The sequence below is a fragment of the Nanorana parkeri genome, unplaced genomic scaffold, assembly GCF_000935625.1.
Source record: "Nanorana parkeri isolate BGI_ZX_2015 unplaced genomic scaffold, ASM93562v1 scaffold639, whole genome shotgun sequence".
NCBI lineage: Eukaryota > Metazoa > Chordata > Amphibia > Anura > Dicroglossidae > Nanorana > Nanorana parkeri.
Genome location: NW_017306907.1, coordinates 878,537 through 901,707, shown reverse-complemented (window position 1 = coordinate 901,707; position 23,171 = coordinate 878,537). Strand labels below are relative to the sequence as shown.

Here is a 23,171-nt window from a genome sequence, read left to right as displayed (position 1 = left end):
GTTGTGGATAGATTCTGGGCTGTTTTAAACCCATAATTGTTTGCCATCTGTGTTCATTTTGGGGTATTTTTCTCACTTCCTGTCCTGTATTTTCAACAGGAAGTAAGGGCAAAACCTCTTCATATAGGCAGCTGTCACTGAAATAAGTGTCCCGATTGAAAGATTTTGCCTCTGCTTTTTGTTCCGGTGCCATCACTTTCATTCCCAGTGATATTGATCACCAGGACAATAAGAGAAGTTAATTCCCCTCACGAAGACACCAAGGGAAGTTCTAACCTTCCCTTACATTATCCAGAGTAGCTTTATATACACTTTCAGTATTGCAGCAATTAAAATAGTAGTATTCTCAGGTACCCAAGGCTATATGAGACCAAAGGTGCCACCCAACCCATGCTAGATAAGGAAGTGCTTGATAAGGTTATCCTAAACTACTGCTGTAGGCAGGGTTATGGTGGAATGATGCTCAGCCCTACATCATTACTATAATAAAACTGTCCCATTCAGTCACCGACCTGGATTCAGCACAGATGTCCGGAGGAACCAGCATATTCTAAAAGCCCTGGTGGAAGGAGGACTTGCTTGCTGTCCTAGGAGAAAGTAAACTGAAAAGTAGCCCAAAGGACCCCTTTACCATCTCATGAACTGGTCGGTTAGCCCGGCAGTGGTCCTAGGTCCTATTCTCACCAGTGTCATTTAGGTTTTGTGGTCTCCTTGGGTCTTCTCAGGTTGCCCAGAAGCCAGGGTGTGATTTCAACCAGCTAGCAAGCATGCTAAGCTGAAAGTGTCAACTGTGGGTATACCTGACATTCAGATCGGATGTTCACTCACCTGCAAACATCATTTTCCTGCTCTTCTAATCCAAACTGGCTATCAAATGCGAGCTGTATCCTCGTGTTTTCTGCAGAGTCCAGAATCCATGTCAGGAGCAAGTTTCTTGGGTAACTGTTAGGGAAGCGGGGACTGCTTATGCAACCATTTCCCACCACTTGAATGGTTTCTTCTTTTCGGTAGAGTCTAGTAAGTTGGTTACTTTCTGATAGAAGAAAACAAAACAACAAAAACACAGTCACTTAACACATCAACACTGTTTTATGTATGGTGATTTTAATTATCATTATTATTATTATTATTAATAATCCTAGACATTCACTTTCAATTGCCGAGTCTGTAAAAAGTGAACAGTCATAAACTGTTCTAAAACTGATGCAAAAACATCAGAATGACAACCAGACATCTAGCTCATTATCCTGCTTTCTCATAATAGGTTTCCCTGAAGAGTATTTCCACTTATGCAGCCAAATTGGGATAACACCTATTTTAGGTTTGTTACATGTTCCCATTTACATAGCATAACTTAAAACAAATATTTAAAAATTACTGATTACAGTCTACTTAGTCTTTTCTAAAGGATCCAAAACTGAAAGAAAGAACTCCAGGCAAAATTGTTATTAAAGGAGAACTATGAGGTGAGTGCTTTTCACTCACCTCATAGTTCTAGCCGACCTGTGACAATGAGACTGTCACAGGTCGGCTCAGTAGATCGGGAGGTGAGCGAACACATACCGGGTTCCCCTCTCCCCGCTCCGATCTGCCAGCGCTGACTGGCGGAACGGACGGGGGAGGGGGCGGGTACAGCTGGCTCTGCCTCTAGATAGGCAGAGCCAGCTGTCACTCACGCAGCTGGGCGGATCCCGTCGTCTAAGTCAGGATCTGCTCCGGCGTCTCAGTATACCGCGAGCTGTAGCTCGCGGTATACTGAGCTTAGGGTAACGGGAGGACGCTAGTTTGTGTCCTCCCATTACCCTAAGGAGAACTATGGGGAAAAACACTGACCCTATAGTTCTCCTTTAACCCTTGTAGTGGTCCTACCCCTAAACTGCAAGGGTTAATGGCTTATTTTTGTATAGGTGCTAAAAAGAAAAAAGTTATACTCACCGAAACTGCTGAGCCAACTGCCTGCTTGAAAGGTCTCTGAAGCCTGCGCTGAAGCATTGGAATGTTCCTCAGCTTACTCAAGTCTGGAGCAGAAGAGGAGAGAGGCTGGAAGGACTGGTCTAAGAGCAAGCCGGCTTCTAGGATCGGGTGAGTATAACTTATTTTTAAGAACCTAGACAAAAACGAGCAGTTAATCCTTGCACTGCAAGGGTTAATGAAAGTTTTGCCCGGTGTTCTTTTTTTTCCGGATATGTAATGTTAATGAGGGGCTAGGGAGTTAATGTTTACCGTAATTAACCCTGTCTGTGCCGGACATTGCAGATCTCACTGTCATTTGTAAACTAGATCTGAACACTATCTGTCCTAACAAAGGGTTAAAGATTGAGAAGCTTGACTTCTTCCATTGTATAACAATAACAAACCTATAGTGGGGTTTATCAAATTTGACTGCAAAAGTGGAAATACACATTCAAAAGTCAAAAACAATGTTTGTTCCTTTTCAGAAAAGTTGTATACCCTTTATATGGCTGTTTGCGTTACCATGGACTTTGTAGATGCAATGGAACAAGGGCAGCCGGAGAGGTCAGTATGAACTTTCTGCTTTAGGCCTCATTCACACTGCTAAGAGCCGGCCAATGTAGATCCGTGCGGCGTGCACGGCCGTATATCGGGTCACTCCCGGGGAAGGACAGGTGCTGCATGTGATTTGTACGCAGCAGCCTGTTCTTCTCTATGGGAGTATGCGGCCTACGCCACCTCATGCTCACCCGAACTGCACATGCGTGCGAATGTGGGTGTCTGTGCTTGGACGCAGACAGGGTCCATCCGGTCTACGTACGAGTACAGACACGGGCACCCGCGCGGATGTGCAGCTCGGGTGAACGTATGGACTCCCATAGGGAAGAACAGGCTGCTGCGTACAATCACACACAGCACCTGTCCTTCCCGGGAGCGGCCCGATACGCACGCTGCACAGATCTATACGGGCCGGCTCTTAGCAGTGTGAATGAGGCCTTACAGGCACATCTTCTAGTTTGGTGAAAGGGTTGCTAAAATGTATTTCTTTTTTTTTGCAACATTTCAATCCTTATTGTTTTTACTTTTTTTCTTCGCTGCAGCATGCAACTTTTCATTTCAAGATTTAACTGGAGAAAAATTTGGCGTGCAACACAATGAAAAGCAATAATTTTGTTTATCTTTTTTTATTTTCTGTGCCTCTACAGACACTTTTTTTTCAACCTATATTACTTTTTTTATTATAGAGAAGGAGCAAGATTTTGTGGTGTAGCTGGGAAATCTGGTCTCCAATGTCTCAGAAAGATTTAAAGCTGAACTTCGGGCTCAATAAAAAATGTAATGAGTGCAATGGTGCAGGCCCAGCATTACTGGAAAAGAATGTATTTTACCTGTGTTGTCAACTTTCAGATATCAACATAAGTTTTAGCCCATTGATGATTCCCTTTCTCCCTATGGTCTAACCCAGCCTTTTTTTTAGAGATCACTGTGTGCTATCTCCCCACTGCGTATATCAAGATCATTGTGTGCTATACTCCCCACTGTGTATATAGAGATCACTGTGTGCTATACTCCCCATTGTGTGTATAGAGATCACTGTGTGCTATACTCCCCATTGTGTGTATAGAGATCACTGTGTGCTATACTCCCCACTGTGTATATAGAGATCACGGTGTGCTATGCTCCCCATTGTGTGTATAGAGATCACTGTGTGCTATACTCCCCACTGTGTATATAGAGATCACTGTGTGCTATACTCCCCATTGTGTGTATAGAGATCACTGTGTGCTATACTCCCCATTGTGTGTATAGAGATCACTGTGTGCTATACTCCCCACTGTGGATATAGAGATTCGTGGATATAGAGATCACCGTGTGCTATACACTGAGTGGCCAGATTATTATGACCACCCCATCAGTACTTAGTTGGGCCACGAGATGACTCCACGAGATGACTTCGTTGGGCCGCCTTGTGACTCCACGAGATGTTGAAAGGTGATGCGAGGAATCTGACACTGCACTGTTGCCCTTCTGTTGTCTTGTACCAGTCTTGCCACTGTCCGTTCTGCCCTAACATTGACTAGTCGCTGACGGCCACAATTCGCACGTTCAGACCCAGATTTTCGGCTGCCAGTCCAGTCTTTAAACACTTTAACAACAGCTGCTCTTGAACATTTAACGAATTCTGCTGTTTTGCTGATACTCGCAAACAATCATCCCACGTTCAAAGGCTGTTAAATCGCGTTGTTTACCCATATCTTTAGAAACAAATCACTTCTACTGTCGTGGTAAACAACCTGCTTCCCTATTTATAATGGTCTGGCCCTCTAGCAACTTCAGCGCGAAATTATAGCTAATTGTAGCTAATTTGCCTACAAACGTCAGGTGGTCATAATAATCTGGCCACTCAGTGTACTTCCCACTGTGTATATAGAGATTTGTTTATATAGAGATCATTGTGTGCTATACTCCCCACTGTGTATATAGAAATCCAGGGGCAGACCTACCGCTGGTGCAGCCAGTACAGCTGGTTTCTGGTTGGGGGGGGGCGGGCGACAGCCCTTAGGTCTGCTGGGTGCTGTTGTTATGTATTGTAATTTGTAAGCCACTTGTTACATTGCGACTGCCATTTCTACACTTCCCTACAGCAGCATTTCTTAAAATAGGGGTAGGCAAACTCCAGGACCTCCAGCTGTGGTGCAATTACAAATCCCATCATGCATCTGCCTCTGGAAGTCATGAATGTGGCAGTCAGAGTCTTGCAATGGCTTTTGGGATTTTTAGCTGAGACGCAGTTTGCCCACCCCTGTCTTAAAAGATTGACGGCGAAGAACCAAGGCAGACTATTTTCAATCAAGAAAAAAGAAGGTACTTAGGATTACAATTGTAGTTTTAACTAGGGATGCACTGATACCGATACTAGTATCGGTATCGGTGGCGATACCGAGTACTTGGGTGAGTACTCGTACTCGCCCAAATGCTCCGATACCTAGCACGAGTACTTCCTGTCTCAGGAAGCCGGGCAGCACATCATTACACGCTGCCCGGTTTCCTGATTGGCCAGGAGAGCATGGAGCCGACTTCCTGGCCAATCAGGAAGCCGGGTAGCATGCAATGACGCGCTGCCCGGCTTCCCGATTGGTCAGGAATCTATCAAATCCGGAAGCCGGGCGCCGTGTAATGACGCAGCGCCCGGCATTCTGATTGGCCGGGAAGCCGGCGTCATGCTACCTCGTCATCTCATTAATCATAATATTACGAAAGTGACCTTAAAGCATTAGTTTGTATTGGTTTAGAAAACATGTGACCTGTCCCTTTAAGAAAAAGTATCGGTAATTGGTATCTGCGAGTACTTGATCAAAAGTATCGGTACTCATACTCGGTCTTAAAAAAGTGGTATCGGTGCATCCCTAGTTTTAACACATGCTTAGAGTTCACCTTTAAGAACCCAGTGAGCAACTAATGGACTGACCCTTTAAACTGTTGGAGACATACGATGTATGTCTTTAGCTCTTGTGTAGAAGAATACTGTGCAATGGGCTTGTTGAGCCCAAGTGAGAGATAACTGCATTATTCCATGGCAGGGACTTCTAGTTTTAAAGTCAGATGAAATCAGTGTAACAACTGGCAACACTTCAGTTAATAATATATAAATAAAAGAGGATCCAGCATTCTGGAGGATGAGCGCTATACTGATGAGGTACATCTCCTTCAAGCACTGTGGAGTAACACTCCATCCATTATAGTGATTACAGATAAGTAAATCGTTTTCGCGGGTTTGCTCGCATAAGTTGACTTTGAAGGAAACACCATTCCAAATAGCGTGCTACATTTTATTAACTGCTATAAAGATAATTTAAATATATGATGTTTTTGTATTCCTTTTGGGGTTGCAGTTTATTGTGCAACCCATCTTGCACGATGCCATTTTTTATCAAAATATAAAATGCTAAAAAGTAAAGATAAACAGAGGAAAGTGAAAATAAATACACAGGCTGCCAACCAGATATGGAAGCCACAAATATACAGTAACTGGGAAAGTTATATTTGAACATTGGAGAGGTTGTGTTTTGTTTTTTTATTAGGATTCAACCTCCAAAAGATGAGAAACAATACTTACCTCTTTGGAGTGAGCTTGGAACGGTGGCTACTTTACAGCACACACAGGGACAATGGGGAACAAAAGTAGCCACCCTCTAGAAGGAAGGACAGTGTCAGCACCAATTCAGAGATGATTTGAGGGAGGATCTACAGCTGAGTGATACACAAATAGGGTCCAGTCTTGTTAATAGTTAAGGGACTTGAATGCATTTTTAAGATTTAACTCCTGAGTTTAGTGTCACATGCCAAACATGCCCACCAGCAATGATAAAAGGTTCCCCTCTGCCCACTTAAGAGGGAAACTGCAATATTTCAGATTATTTTATATAATGTGCAAAGAGTTCTATAGTTTTGGAAAATTGTTGAATATACAATGGGCAAATGGGTAAACTTTTTATCTCATAGTTCTCTTTAGGGTCAAGGGAGGACATATACTAACCTCCTCCCCCTGACCCAAAGCTCAGTATATAGCAAGCTATACACAGAGAGCGGTGCAGAATGTCGAGATCCACCCAGTCTGTTGAATACTGTTGAGATCCACCCAGCTGGCTGATTGCCTATCTAGAGGCAGAGCCAGCTGTGCCCACCACTATCCATTCCTCCAGGCAGCACTGGAGGATAGGAAAGGGGAGGGGGGAATCCCTGCAGGGAGCTGTGACTGACAGTCATCGCTCTCTGCAGGGAGATGATTGGGAAGTGAGCGAGCGACGGTATGTGTTCACTCACTTCCCGATCAATAGAGCCGACGTGTGACAGTTTCAATGTCACACGTCAGCCCTAACTATGAGGATGAGTGAAAATCACTCACCTCATTGTTCTCCTTTAACTATCATTTATTTGCACTACACTTTTTTGACTCTTTTGGGTTTGATTTACTAAAGGAAATTAGCTCTTCACTTTGCAGTTGAATTTTACCCTTAGTATAGTAAATGAGGTTAAGCTCTGCTCCCTTCCATCATCCAATCATGTCCAAGCACAATCCTTTTTAGATTTTATTTTCTTTGCACGTGATTGGGTATTCTTTACAAAATTAATGTCAACCCTTTTTACCAAGCTAATGGAAACTTCCCCTGCAAAGTGCAAAGTCCCTGGCAAAGAGAATTGCCTCTTTGCCTTTAGTAAAATCAACCCCTTTGTATTTTGCACAAATTTGTACGGAAAATGTATCCAGTAAACTGAGCACTTTACATTCTGAAGCTAAGGCCGTCATTTACTAATATATCCTTTTTGGCAAACGGATGACATATTTTAGGTGACTGGTGTGCATAAATTCATCATACTAATATATCTGGAGCACAGTTATGGAACATAATGATCCTTTAGATTTTTTCGCTGATCATTAGCAGACTTCAAATTGCTGAGTCTACAGAACAGAAAGACGTTTAAAGACAAGAACACCGAATCCAAGTCCCGGAAGTTCACCTTGGAGACAGAGATGCCAGTAATGCACTATTTGCTCCATATTTCTCGGCTGTTGAGATGTGTAAATGGTTTTGCCATGCTGTTGTGTGACATTATAACAGATAATCTCCGCTGGAACTGCTGTGAGTACAGGCAGTGGAGTTGGTCATGGGATATAAAGGCTGGATGGCACCTTGGCTATTTCACTTACAGTAGGGAATTGGAGGCCCCATTTTATTTTTTTACTTGCAAAAGCATTTCATGCCTCCCCTGTGGGTAGCTTTTATCACAAGTCTGTTTACGTATAAGAACACACATAAAAGTTCTTGAATCACATGTGAAACGACAGTCATTAATACTACATCTCCATCCAAAGTGTTGGCTCGAACAGAGGAGTATAAGTATGTTATTGTGAGGAGTTGTTGGGTTTACTTCTTTACAATGTAGCTACATGCAATCAAGAGATTACTCCTGGTCCTCACAGGAAACCAAGTCCCCTAATTAGGCAGTGCAAATCGTTGGCTGTGTTATTTTTTGGATGGCCCATTGGTAATAATTTGGAGATCATTAAGGGTGCATTCACACCAAAATCGGAATGTACTCGCAGGTCTATGGAGGTTCCATTGACTTGCAATTGTACCCTCCAATTTCCTTTCGTACCCTTTTTCTGGCAAGTTTTATGCAAAGTAACGTATCCGGAGTGGACATACTTTACTATAATAGCTTGTGTTGCATCAGCATGTGTTTTTGATGCCTTGCTTTATGCTGAAATAAAAGTAGAGCATGCTCTACTGTTTTTTCAGAGCAGTGTACAGCAAAGCAATGGTGTAAACTGTCCCATTCTCACCCATTTATTTTTCGTTGCCCTTGCATTACCATTTACCATACATTAAAAAACAGGTGTTAAGGGAACACAATGGATCTGGTGTAAATGGAGAAGTGTGTGAGAAGCAGTGGAGAAGTGGGGTGCCATGTTTGGACATACAGGATGATACCCAGGTTGGTGGACTGCAAGATGAGCCAAATGGTGTAGCAAGTGTCTTTACCAGTATATTAGATTTTTCTTATTTTCAACTATTTACATACCAAAAACACATAAAGAGAGGGGAAAGAGGTTCAATGGCCAAGGTAAACCAGTTCACAGTGAATGTTGACAATCTACTAACTGAGTGTGGGGCAGAGGAACTTTGAGGGTGGGCAGAGAGGCCCAGCAAGCCTTGTATGATAGGCTTTATGATAAAAAAAATTAAATATAACCACCTATTTGCTAAAACTGTGAAAAAAACCGATTCCACACCATTGAGAGTGCTGGTAGAACACATTCACAATTAAAAAGCATCTACTGTACTTTGAAAATCTTCCAGCATCTAGCAAATAATAAATGCAACAAATGTTTCTGGCAAAGGTCGGTGAGTATGTGCATGGCTTCACCAGTTTTATGAATAAGCACCTCAGTGTGGTGTTGTGCTAGTGACAGGTCAATGTTGTCTTGGCTGATGTTCTTAGCATTCCATATTTAGTTATACAAGTCATTCTGTGAAATTGTTAGCAAAACAAAACTTGATGTTAATCATGGTTGAGAATTATAATGTTTATAGTTTGGACATTTGGAAACAATATAACAGTCCAGAAAAAGCTATGACTTCACATGTAATGTATAGTCTGTAATATGACTGACTGTCTGCACATAACAGCACAATTACCTTGTTTTACGGAGTTTTCCTAACTCAGCCACACAAGTCAAATATAAACCTAGAAGGGCATCTACAGTCGTATCCTTGTTTGGAGGTCTATATGTCTGATGTGATCAGGATAGCTATACTGAGGGTTAATCAAGCTCCCGGTAGGGCCACCCAAGCCAGGTAGATCAAAGGCAAGAATCCTGCCAAAGTAGTAGTCCACTACAAAAGGCAGTAGGGGGTCTTAAGTAGTGAAAAAGCCACCCCCCGAGGGGAGTAAACCTCTGAGAGCAGATTGCAGTTCTTACAAAGAAATTGATTGACTCCCATTACTTTAAACTCATCTAATGAAAAACTGTATTTTTATGAACTTTTAATGAAACTTTAGTGTACCCTAATAATAATTAAAGGATCACAGGTTCCTTATAGGACTATACCCAAGGGCATCTGGCGGACTGTGGATGACTCCAGGTCAATCAGACAGATCATGTTCTAATAAATACAAGTCATGGGTTCAGCCTCAGAGATGATTACAAAACAAAATATCAGCAGCACACTTAAATTCAAGCCTTGAAGTTATGGTGCCAATATACATTCTGATTAGTAATAGATTCCACTGTACATGCAAAGATCTGAGGACAACATTGAAGATATTAAAATTCTAATAATGCATCAGAAAGGGGAACAAAACCAGGATGTATTGAGCATTGGGGAAAAGTTTAGAAGATATATAGAATAGGCAGCAGATAAGTTCATAGACAATTAGAAGCAAGGCAATATAAGGCTACCACTGACTGGCAACATGCTTGAGGTAGAATAGGCATAGACAACAAATTATTATGTCAGTCTGGTTTAGTAGAATCAATACCTAGAATGTTAAAAGCTACTCTGCCTCTAGAAGCTACACAACCTATATTGGAGTTCTTCTTTTACATAACAAAGGCTGTGAATAATCCTCTGCAACCATATTTTTTATGACCAGTGTTCGGTGCATATAGATTGACCAAGGTCATTAAATGATTATCTAGCGTCGCTACCAGGACAATGTACCTACCATTCGGATCTATGATTAAGTCATGTTGCTGATAAGCAATGGTATGTTTTACCGCAATCATCACACCCTTCCTTTTCTTCTCAGCATTCGCAAAGAAGTAGTGGGATAAATCTCTGTTTTTACAAGTTGGGGGTTTATCTTTATGAAAATGAGTCTCCTGGACACAGAGAACATCACAACGGAGGGAGGCAGCTTCCTTCCATAGCATATTACATTTGTGTAGACTATTAGGTCCTTTAGCATTTATGGAGCTAATCTTCCGGGGCATAAGAAATTCAGCAGAGGATGCCTGGAGTAGTTGCTATAGGTATGAAAAAGAGAAGCATAAACGTAAAGAGGTACCTTGATGTCAAAAATCATATACCATTCGAAGAGTTGCATTACATCAGGTAGAATGTTTAGCATATCAATAAGGGCCCAGAATATCGATCTGGTTAGGAGAAACAACCAAGTCATACAAGAAAAAAAAACATGAGAACATAAAAGAACCAAATAAAACAAGAACAGCTCGGTGTGCATAGCACACAAAAGTTCAGGGGAATAAGGGTTCCAGACAATCAGCAGGAACGATATCCTGAGTAGGTGCGGATTTGTTAGGGAAGGAGCGAAGTCCCCCTGTTTGCTGGATTGGAACCCAATAGCAGGGAACAATCCCAGAAGGAGAGTCAAGGCTGAGGTACAAGAAAGGATAATCCAAAATGCGTTGTCAGAGTACAGCCCGGGTTGAGGCAGGCAGCGAGTATCATAAACGGTGAGGCAAGCCAGGGGTCGATAACCAGGAAATCCGAATAGCAGGGAAGGGAGGCAGCAAACAGGAAATGAGGCGTTGTAGCTGCTTAGGGAATGGCAGAATAACTCAGCAACAAGTCTTGGCTCTGGCTGGAATTTAAACCCAGCAGGGGCCAGTGACGCCCCCGTTGTCTGGGCAACAGGAAGCCACAGGTCCATGCGAACCAATAGGACGGCTGGGAGAGAAGGAGTGCTCGCAAGGCCCTCCCTGGCAATGACCAGCACCCGAATCAACTAAGAAGCCACGGCACTGCCACATGCGCACGTCACGCACGCATGCCATGCATGCGTTCATGTGCACACATGCAGCATGCCGCCGGGCACCAATTCACCCCAAGAAGGACCCTACGATCTCCGTCGCACCCGCCGGACCCCAGGCGAGAGGGCACCCCTGGTCACACGACAGGATTACACCATCAGGTGGAAAGGTGCAGCACTAGGTATCCAACGGGTTGCAGAGGAAAAGTCAGCGAGTGGACCAGTCCCTCGGGACACGTTGTGGCGGCTAGCGTGTGGAGGGTACCAGGGGAGCGGGAACATTTATGCCCCAGGATTGTAGAGCCTTGACCGCCTCTGCCTGATTCAGAAGGGGGATCATCTTATTTTGATAGGAAACTAGGAGCTTGGTGGGGAAGCCCCATCTTTAGGGATCTGGTTATCCTGGAGCGCCCTAGTAACCTCAGCATATGCCCTCCTTTTCTGGCCGGTGACAGCTGAGATGTCAGCAAAAAGCAATATGGTGGAGTAAGAATCTGGAAGTGATTGGAGTTGCTTGGTCAGTGACATCACCTTCTCTTTGACATGAAATAAGTGGATTCTGGCGATGGCGTCTCTGGGGGTCGAAGTCGGCAGATGTTTAGGTTTAAATAACCTGTGTGCCCTGTCAATGATCAGATCAGACTGTGGTTGCTGAGGGAACAATGTAGCTAGCAGAGTCTATAGAAACGAAGGGAGGGCAGCAGCATCAACTGATTCGGGGATCCCCCTGAACTTGATGTTGTTACGTCTAGATCTGTCCTCCAGATCCACAACTTTGTCTTGAAGTTGATTTAGGCGCTGTTGCTGGTCAGAATACGCCTATACGAGGTCGTTAAAGGCTGACGCATAATCACTCAGGTATGATTCAATTCGATCCGTGCGTTCTCCTAAATCAGACACCTGAGATGTTAGGGAATGCATTGATGGTTTAAGGTGCTGCTGCAGCTCTATGCGCAGTGAGAGAAGCATCATCTTTATAGATGCCTCAGAGGCTGGATTAGAGGATGCAGGGAAATCATCCAGGGAAGGCACAGCTTCAGTGGGGCCTTGTGGGACAGAAGAGGAAGTAGTAGTCTGTTTCTTACTTACAGGGCCCTTGGATTGCGGGGAGTTCAGTGTCTGAGTCAGAGCTGCCAGTGGAATGGGTGTCTGAGGCTGCTTGCCCTCGTGTCGCTGCGGCGCCATTTTGTCTGCTGGAGGTGGGCGGCATGGGGTAGAAGTCTGTCAGCCTCCTGGGGCCTTTCTGTTTACTTTTCACCTGGACATGTTGCCGATCAGCATCCGCACCCAGCCGGGTGTGATGATGTATCGGTCCGATACCTATAGTGAGCTGTGAGTAGCGGCAAGTTTTTGCTGGAGTTGGGCTATCGGGAAGAAAAGCATAACATAAAAAGTGCTCCTTGCCCTGGTCCTTCCTCTCCATGTAAACTGGATAATGACTACAGCTTGCAAAGAACATCTCTTAAAGTTTGATCCTCCCTTGAAAGTCTTCCAGAAAATGTCCTTGGTCTGGCACCTCAAACATGTGCTTCTCTGGTATGTAGCCACATAAGTGCCAATGCTCAGATCTCTAAATGCTGCAAAATTACTTGTGAGGACAAGAGTTGGACCTTTAGGTTTAGGCAAAACCAACCTTTTCACAGCAACAAAGCACCCTGTTATGACATACCCAGCAGTTAACAACTGTTATATGCACCTCACCTCTTTTGCATGAGTCCTTCTAAAGTTATGGAAGTCAACCAGAGACCAGCAGTATGAATTTGCTGTCCATCTGAGAGAGATAACATTATGATCACAGAGTTTCTTTTGTTGTTGTTACCTACAGCCCAAGAACCATTTACGTCCTTTAGCATCAGTCCTTCTAAAGCCATGAAAGTTAGACTAGCAATACAAATTTGTCGCTAGTCTGTTAGGCATTACACAAGAGCTTATTTGGCTTTTGTTATCTGCAGCCCCATTGCTATCCACCTCCTTTATCTTGAGTTCTTCCCAAGCTATAACATTCACAAACCAGCAATATGATTTTGCTCTGAATCTGTGAAAGATATCATCATGATCATAGTTGTTTTTTTGCTGAATTCAGAATAAAGACAAAGAAGCTCCTCTGCCCGGCAGTTGTAGAGTCTGTACAGTTTTTTAATAAGTTTCAGGACTTCTTTCCAAGAAGACAAAAAAACTTTAGCAGTTATTCAATTAATATACCTTATACAGGTATATTAATGGGCTTAGAAAAAAATAGTTCTTGGAGTTTGTGGATGAAACCATTGAATTAAATGTTATCGAAAAAATATTTGCAAAACAAACACAAACAATACATATGCGTTCAGATTCATATCCAGAAACCTGCAGAAAGCATTGTGCCAACGCCCTTTTATGTTCTAACCATATATTAAGTGCTGCTGAAAAGTGCATTAATCATTTAAATGAATTTGTCTTTCTGATTAGCTGCATCAAAGAAACAATGATTTAATTAATTAATCTTGACTCGGGGAAGTGTTTGTTCTGCTCTGTGTAAACACAGTTTCATTCTCAAAATCATGAAGCCACCGAGGCACAAATAGTCTGTTGCGAACAATAAAACATAATAATCATTAGAATACTAAATATTTTGACTCAATGAAGAGGAAAATAGGCAAATTCTTTCAGGTTTCCAGGGGAGGAAATGAAAACAAATTTAGACTCCCACTTAACGAGGTTCAGTTATTACTACACTACAGCAGGCAAATTAATGACCTTATTGCCAGCACATGGTACACATTAGTATAATGCATTGCTAGGCTTTATTTTCAATGAGAATACAGTTTAAGTTCTTATTTTAAAGACAGCCTCATTGTCATTTTTTGATGGTATGATCACATTTCTTACTTGCTTCCTGTTCCATACTTTCTTTATTGGACATCATTTAAAATTCAAGTCCACCCAGTTAACATCGTATGTTGCCCATGTACTCCTCCATCGCCGTGCAGGGTAAAACTCTTCTCAGGAAGCGGAGAGCAGAAATGAAATACTAGCACACGTCTTCTCCAGCAATCATTTACTGAAGTTCTGTAGTTCTGTAGTTCAAACATTAGTAAAAGCTTATGTGTTTTTAACCTGAAACAGCCTTAATTTTAAAAGAGAACTATGGGGTAACCTTTTTATCCCATAGTTCTGTTAAGGGTCACAGGAGGACATATATTAGCATCCTCCCGTGTCCCCAAGCTCAGTATAGCAAAACAGATGACAAACGCACTCATCAATTCGTCACCAGCTTTACAGTAAGGTGCACACGGAATGGACTTTAGACAGTAAAATAGCAAAAGGTTTTCCTGGCACACTCACAAGCTAGCCTGTAAAAAAACTTGTCTCACACTAAGTTTAAAAACAGAGGTTTGGATACACGTCTTCTGCCAAACCTCTGTTTTTAACCTTAGTGTGAGACAAGTATTTTACATGCTTGCTTGTGAGTGTGCCAGGAAAACCTTTTGCTATTCCAAAGCTCAGTATATCGCGAGCTACAGCTCACTATATACTGAGAGCGCCGTAGCCGGGACGGATCCCGTCAATGCTGTTGAGATCCACCCAGCTTTCTAAGTGACAGTTGGCTCTGCCTATATAGAGGCAGAGCCAGCTGTGCCCGCCCCCTCCCCTGTCCGTTCCTCCAGTCTGCACTGGAAGATCGGAGTGGGGAGGAGGGGAATCCCTGCGGGGAGCGGTGACTTACAGTCACTGCTCTCTACAGGGAGATGATCAACGGTATGCGTTCGCTCACTTCCTGATCTATAGAGCCGACGTCTGACAGTTTCATTGTCACACGTCGGCTCGAACTATGAGGTTGCATGAAAATCACTCACCTCATAGTTCTCCTTTAAGGCTAAGGCTGTTTCAAGCTGAAACATGTACTGTTTTGGATGAGATAATAAATTATTGCTGGAGACACTTGATGGTATTTTCTTTCTTCACCCAAAAGTGATACCTGTCAGATCCCTCTGGGCTGCTAGACCAGTAGACCAATCCCCCCAGCCTCTTCTCCCCTGGGCTCCATTAGCCTGAATTAGACGTGAGAATGCCAAGGGACAGTCCAAAGCCGGAGGAGAGGGGAGGAAAGGTGAGGGCCGACCACTGTGGTGCCAATGATCAGTTGGGTAAAACAACTTTATTTGCACTACTTAGAAAAAGGACACTTAAACCTTGCAGTGCGGGGGTAGCCTCACTGCAAGGGTAAGATTGTTATTTTCCCAGAGTTCTTCTTTAAGGAATTAAAAACAAATCATTCAGTGCTTTCTACCCACAAAAGCAACCCTTGAAATTAATTTCAGGTCTTGAGGAACCCTTGATAAAAGCAATTTATCAGGGGTCAGCAGGAAAAATACCCTCTACATTGGTGGTCAAAATGCCACCCTTACAGGCAGATAAAAAGGTCCCTGGTGCCATCTGTTGGCTCTGCCAAGTGGCACTGGCCCTGAAGCTAAGTAGACACTATCCTAAGGGAAGTCAATCCACCATAGCTCAAGAAATCCTTACCAACCCTGGGGTTTCAGAAATTCTGATTAAGAATGGTTTCACTAGACACATATGTTACCAAAAGACACTCCATCCGTGAGCTAACTTTATTCAGGTTATTTTTCCACAGTGGGATGAATGTGTACTTGAGAACACCTTGGGTTACAAGACTTTATTGTAGAAGAGGGTTATATAGGACACTACAGGCCAGACTCTCAGCCAAAAGTCAAAACAACTGCTTCTGTCAATAATGGAGGTCTAAAAATTGCCATTTCTAGCACATAACACAAAGGGGATTATTCACAAAGCTGCCATAGGGAGCCTAGTGAATAACCGAGCCGAAGTAAAGTGAGCCGAACGCTGTTCGGCTATTCACTTCAGCCTTGTACAGCTGATTTCAGTCGTGCACTGGCTAAAATAAGCCGTAAATCAACTACCTTCGGTCAGCCGAACATGCTCTGCATGTTCGGTTAAGCTGAAGTGCGGAAGGAGTTTGACTCAGCCGCTCCAACATCTGGATCGGCTGAGCCAGAGCTCTGGCAGATCATTCATGCCGAGCGGCATTCGACTCAGCTATTCTGCCCGCTACCCTCCTCATCTCAATAGCATAAGAGGGAGGGGTTCTGTATTCCACCGCAGAGATCTCAGGTACAGTTGACAACACTGCTTGGGATTTTAGTCCATTGTTGTCAGATTACTACAGGTAATTAGGGGCTCACTGGATTTCTGGCAGGATCAACTGGTATTTTTCCGTTTTGTAAAGAGACATAGCATGAGTAAAATGTGAATGTAATGAATATATGTACTTAATTTTGTTTTTTGCACTGACATACACTTTAATTTGTTTGCCATTCACTTAAAGTCTTTTTAAAACTACTTGCCCATCTAAGACCTGCGTTTAACACTTTAATTGCAAAATTAACTGTTAAAAGAAGTGGAAAAATAACAAATGTACAGGAAGGATCAACATGTGATAAAACGGTTACAGGTAATACAACGGCTGTGCTAATGCCAGTGACAATGCTGAACAGATACTACACTTGATCTTAGCCAAAAGGCCGAGAAGCGATCCTCCTTTAATGCCTATCTATATTATATTATATACTTATCCACCCATGTTCACAAATGCTGAGATAACTCTGAAAGCACACTGTCGTCAGCGGCTCAGCTTGGGGAGAAAGAAGAACAGTAAAGCACATCCACTGTTAATTAATATGTAGAGGAAGAATTGTCTGCATTTGTAATAATAAAATCCATACTCCTACATCGTCCTCTCCTCTATATAGTATGCCTTTTCATCAGAGGAAGAAAAAGCATACACTTTCAATGACTTATAAAGGAAAAGCTCTCAAGTCCCCAGACAATGTAAATCAGCTCAGTTTACAGCCCCAAATAATTCCAGATTGGAGAATACAGAAGGTTTGCTTAGTAATAGAAATAGGTTCAGCTGAGGTTTTTATGACTTGTCCATGTGTTCTATGGGAGGGAAAATGTCAACGTCTTGTTTTAGTGATAAATGCAATATAAATACACCGTGATCATTACCAATAATATCCCTTCCTCTGCTTCACCTTCTGTCTTGGTTGCTCTTAGTTCCTCCAATGAACTCTTTCTATTTACAATGCGCATTGTTACTAAGGATTTTGTCTTCAGTTTTTTTAAACGGTAATCAGTTCTTTTCACAAATGGGTTTCTGTCTGAACTATGCACCTTGTGAGCAGACTCCTTCCCCTTTTCTGTTACTCATATGTCCTAAAGGAGAACTATGAGGAGAGTGAATTGCACTCCATAGTTAGAGCTGGCGTGTGACACTGCAGTTGTTGCAGGTTGGCTCTATAGATTGAGAACTAAGCAATCACATGCCGCAGATCGCTCAGTTCTTCTCCCTGCAGAGAGCGGTGACGGTTAGTCACCGCTCCCCACAGGGATTTCTCCTATCTCCTCTGCTCCTCTAGTGTTCATTGGACGGACAGACAGGAAAGAGGGCGGGCACAGCTGTCTCTGGCTCGAGAGAGGCAGAGCCAGCTGCCAATTAGGTGGCAGGGTAGATCCTGACAATAATCCTTCCCACCTGCAACGTGGCTCTGCACTATCAGCATGTAACTGGCAATAGTCCTCTATATGCTGATTTTTTGGTCACCGATGGATATTAGTAAATGTCCTCCTGTGACCTTAAAGAGAACGAACACCAAAAAAAGCTTTGGCCATAGTTCTCTTAAAGGAGAACTATGTGCAAATATAAAACATACTTTTGCAGAGGGCTACCTTCATACTGCAAGGGTTAAGTGCTTGTTTTGGTCTAGGGGCTGGAATAAGGCAGAATTACTCACTTGATCCCAGTTCCCTCCAGGCTGCTAGACCGATCCCTGCAGCCTCGTCTCCCCTTCACTCTGGTGGTCTAAGGGATGCTGATGTCATCATATCTTATCCTGGTTCATTGACTTGCATTAGACCTCCATACATATTTAAAGTGTGATCAATGTTGTGGATGCACTACTTTTTTCAAACACGCCGCAATGCATGGAATTGCAGTAACCGTGTGGCGGCATGGTTGATCGTATTGTGGGCAGGAGGTGCGTTTGGGTTGCTATTCAAATGAATGGCAAAGCAACACATCTCCCACAGTGTTAACGCACAGAAGGTGTGTTGACTGGTACCGTCCTTGGTACCGTTGCCTGGTACCGCTCTTTCAAAAATTTGAAAGAACTGCTTTGCTGGGCTATGTATATTTATTTGATCTGGATTTATTATAAAAAAAAAAGGTTTGAGAGTTTAATACTACTTTAAAGCAAAACTCAGAGGAAAAAAACATTTCTTAACTGCTGGAGAACGTGCAACACAAGCATAAGTGGAGTTTAAGAGCCGACCGACTCCAAGGTCCTGGTGAGTATAACTTTTTTTTTAAACCTAGACACGAATGAACACTTGCAGGCCACCCCCATTTTGCAAGGGTTAAGATTTTTTTTACCCCCGGGTTCTTCTTTAAATGTTTTTAAACGGAAGTTGGGCTTTAGTATGGGCACAGCTTTACAGTTTAATGGAAGTTCATTACAGGGAAGCAAGGTAAACACATGCTCTTCACATGACCCGCATTTTTGACAATATTCTTTACCTTCCCGCTTTGGTTTCAGGGAAAGGCTTCCCGTATTTGGTGTCAAAGTCAGTACATTTTCACAGTGACTTGGCATAGGAAACATGATTTTGCAATCTAGAAATGTTGTCATCTGGATTGCAAAAGAAAATGCAATTTAAGGGGAATATATACAGAGAACACATTCTTTGTTATTCACATTTAAAAACAGATTAATACAGCCTGTATTTGTCTACTAGATTAGAGAGCTATGGTCAAACTTTTTTTGGCCGTAATTCTCTGTAGGGTCACAGGAGGAAATTTACTAATGCATTCCTGTGACCCAAAACTCAGCATATAGCGGGCTATTGCCCTCTATATGCTGACAGTGCAGAGCCGCGCTGCAGCTGGGAAGGATCCTGACAATATTGTCTAGATCCACCCTGCCACCTGATTGACAGCTGGCTTTGCCTCGTGAGAGTCAGCTGTGCCGCTGTGCCAATCCCATCCCCTGTCTGTCTCTCCAATGAGCACTGGAGGAACAGAGAGGGGAGGGGAGAATCCCTGCGGGGAGGAATGACTGACAGTCACCGCTCTCTGCATGGAGAAGGTCATAAACGGAGTGATCAGTGGTTTGTGATCACTCAGTTCTCGATCTATAGAGCAGATGTGTGACGGCTGTAGTGTCGCATGTCGTCTCTCACTATGGGGATGAGTTTATTTCACTCATCCTATACTTCTCCTTTAAGCTTTGCTCTCTCATCAAGCTGCAGTGGCAGGAGGTATACCATTTTACAAATGTACCTGTCATTTGAAAAGAGTAAAAGAAACCAATATGGGGGCTTGGCCAGAATTTCAGAAAAAATAGCCCATGAATCAGGGTCATAATTACAGATAACAGGGCCCTATAGCAACAATGTAAGCTGTGAGTAACAATATCAATATACCAAAGACTCCTCCTGTACATCTGAAGTTGTCTCTATGCTGTAGACTTTAACACCAACCCTTAATGAGACAGTACTGTATTATCTTCACATGTTCTATGTTTCATTTGCCTCAACAAAGAGGCTGCTTTCCACTCCCAGGCCCCATAGCAGCCAAAAGTGGCAGCTACAGCTATGGTTATACCACTGCTATGAATTCATATGGCACTATGTGCCCCACTGTGACATTACCAGGGCATGAGACGCACGTGGTCTTATTCGATAGAAAGATGTAAACTGCATCTGATTGGTTGCTCTGAAAATACCAAAATGTATACTTATACTATGGCATAGCTCTTTCTGGCAATGTAGGAAATGTTTCTCTGCTTCATTTACCTAACACTTACAGGTCTTGTTCCCCCCAGTCTCTGACTGGACAGTGAGAGAAGAAGTGGCAGACTGATAGGCTTATCTCATTGTCACTGCTGGCCTGGAGGAGAGGATTCAGGAGAGAAAAGATCTGAGGTTGGACATGAAGGGTTTGGTGCCTAGGAGTGGACAGTGATTGAGCGAGGTAGGATCATCATTAAAAATATCACTATATAGGATGATGGGGGTTATCCTCTGTGACCACATATTGATTATACTTTTTACTCTTTAATAAAGATGTCCATTGTATACCATAGTTGTCCACCTTGCCTCTGAAAGAAGTGAATTCGTTCATGAAACGCGTTAGAGTCCTTCTGGCCATACCAATTAATTTTGAGACATGCAAAATATAATATTATGATATTATAAATTATGTGAGGTGATAGTGGATTGAGAGATTGAATCTATATATTCATAGGGACTTTCCTTTTTTTTCAATGAAATCAACTTTTTTTTTAAATGTCAAATGAAAAAAAATGTGCCTTAAAACTCCCCACAAATATCAGAAAATGTGGCTATATAGTAGGGATTTGGCACCTCTATGACTTTCTTTGCCTTTACCATATTTTAAAGTTTTAAAATATAAATTCCAATCTCTCCAACAATCAGCAATCCCATTTTAAGTGAATTAGCACTGCAGCACAATTGATTGGCTCCTTGTGCTGCTTCTCTCTCTCTCCCGTTCTGAGCTATACTGTACAGGAACTGCAAGAGGCTGATACTAAGTCAGATTTAGGTACTTACACTGCTTGTATTAAAAAATACATTTAACAAAGTCACAATGAATACAAAGCTGAATTAATAGATGTCTGTTATATCTGCCTGGAGTTCAGCTTTCTTGACAGCAGGCATTTGCAAAGATTGTAATCCTTGGCTCAAGGTAGTGCAAACACACATACATCAGCCACACACAAAAAGCAGGATGGGTGAACCACTCAGCAGTTCAGCTACAGTGATTTAGATTCTAGCATTACAGTTCTTTACAGATTCTTTTTTTTAATGAAAAGATGTGTAGGAGATGCTGCACATTCCAACAGAAAGGCTACATTTTCTCTTCAAGAAGCCAACCACTACAGGTGTGAGGCCTAAATACACAGCCAGATTTGGGTCTGAGAGGTTGAGAAATCTGTCCCAAAATACCACCAAAATGTGATACCTGCACATATAAGAATGCAACGGCTATAAAGTACACCGGTAATCATGGAAAAATATCTAAAACGGCCCAAGATTATAATGTAGGCGACTGTTGCCTGCATGCATTTAACTCATCTTCTCTAGTGTGAAATCTTAGCTACAAGATGGAAAGTCAAGAGCTTGTCCTTTATCTCAACCCCACTGTCTCACAGTCAATGAGGTCATAAATGACAATAAAGGACGAACAGAGAACTGCAAGAGAACTAGAAGAGGATGCCCCAGCAACAGACCTTCTTACATGAAGGAGAGATATGCAGACTAAAGCACCCTACGTTTTAGGGCACCCAAGAAGACAGGTGAGGGGTTCTGGCATTTCAGTCTTCAGGCCAGTTTAGACACTGGTGTACTGAACTGTGTAAAAACCAGCACACCTCCAGGACAAAAAATAAAACTGACCGTTCAACTTTCTCCACAATGCTCTGAAGCGTACAGTTCTAAGATGACCATTTTTATGGTCTGGTTCTTCCTTAGATTCAGCAGTGAATGGCAGTTCTACAGATAACCAGAAGGTAGCAGTTTACAATGCGTTGGTCCCCATAATAGGAAAAAAAAACAGCACTCGCAAGGGGATCCATCCACAGTTGCATCAACAGGGGGGGGTGCAAGGGCTGCGGCTGACTGACAGTCATTTTGGTGTCACCCCCTCTAAAAAGTCGGGCACTGGGTCATGGACCTTGAGCCCGACAGTGTCAGGAGAGAGGAGGGGACCAGGCGGCATCCCTCATCCTGCCGGGTGAACGTCCCCTCCTCTCTCTGCCGGCGTCCATCACTAAGATGGCCGCCGGCAGGCGTCAGTCAGATGGCCACGCATGCACGATGACGTCACACACGCGCAAAGTGACATCATGTGCATGCGCGATGACAACAAGGCGTTGTGTCACCCGGTCTGGAGATGCCCCTGTCCATCCATCCAGTACTTTATTAGTAAAAAGGCATAACAGCAGCAAACAAACAAATGCTTTAGATGTATGTGCACATCCCTGGGATGCCTATCGGGAGCAAGTTTCTCTAACATAATGATGTCTTTAGTATGGGCACTGCTAAGTTTATAATTTTGGGCATCCAAGAGAAAATCTTGCCGGGCTATCATATTTTTACGAGTGTTGTTATAGGACAGCAAGAGAACGAAAAGGCTTGATTTAGCTGAATATATTAAATATGTTGTGTTACAAATTGCACTTATTCTCTAAAGAATTGAGTCAAGGTATTTCCGTTCCTGTTGGAATGCTTGAGGCGCCATTCACACCGGATCCATTGCATTGCATTTTTTTCATGAATGGTAACACAAGGGCAGTGAAAATTGAATGCGTGTGAATGGTACAATTCACACTGCTGCGTTGTGTTGCCATACATTGCACTGAAAAAAAGTAGAACACGACAAAAAAGCAATGCATCACAAGCTTTTACAGTGAAGTATGTCCACTCAGGACATGTTACTTCACATAAAGCTTGCAAAAAAAGAAAAGAAAAAAGCAACGGAACACAATGGATCAGAAGGTACAATCACAATGAACCCTCAATTTTTGTTTTCATTTTTAATATACCAGTAAATGGTTAGAGACAAATAGGGGAGATTCCCTATGTGTCCTGACACTGCAAACAGGAGGTGAGGGGAAATATTCCTATGGTGACACCCCATTTGGTGACAGCACCCCATTTGGTGATAGCATTAGCTATGGAGAGATTTATTCTCCATGTCTCCAAGAGAGGACATGAGAGCAAATCTTCCCAAAGGAAAAAATAAACAGTCGCACTTTATAATAGGCAGAACAAGAGGTCAATGCCTACCTTTCCTAAGCTTTAAGTCCCTGCAGCTTGAAAGAAATCCAGTATTTCCAGAT

The 23,171-nt window shown here is 42.9% G+C and overlaps 1 protein-coding gene across 1 annotated transcript in view; it reads right to left on the bottom strand.

Moving 5' to 3' along the window:
• Window positions 1-23,171, bottom strand: part of LOC108792410 (platelet-derived growth factor D-like) — a gene marked incomplete at its 3' end in the record, with an annotated part of 86,965 nt that overhangs the window by 7,673 nt on the left and 56,121 nt on the right. The window contains exon 2 of the mRNA XM_018563185.1: window positions 829-1,033. Within this exon, the coding sequence (XP_018418687.1) occupies window positions 829-1,033 (205 nt within the window). The remainder of the gene's footprint in view (window positions 1-828; window positions 1,034-23,171) is intronic.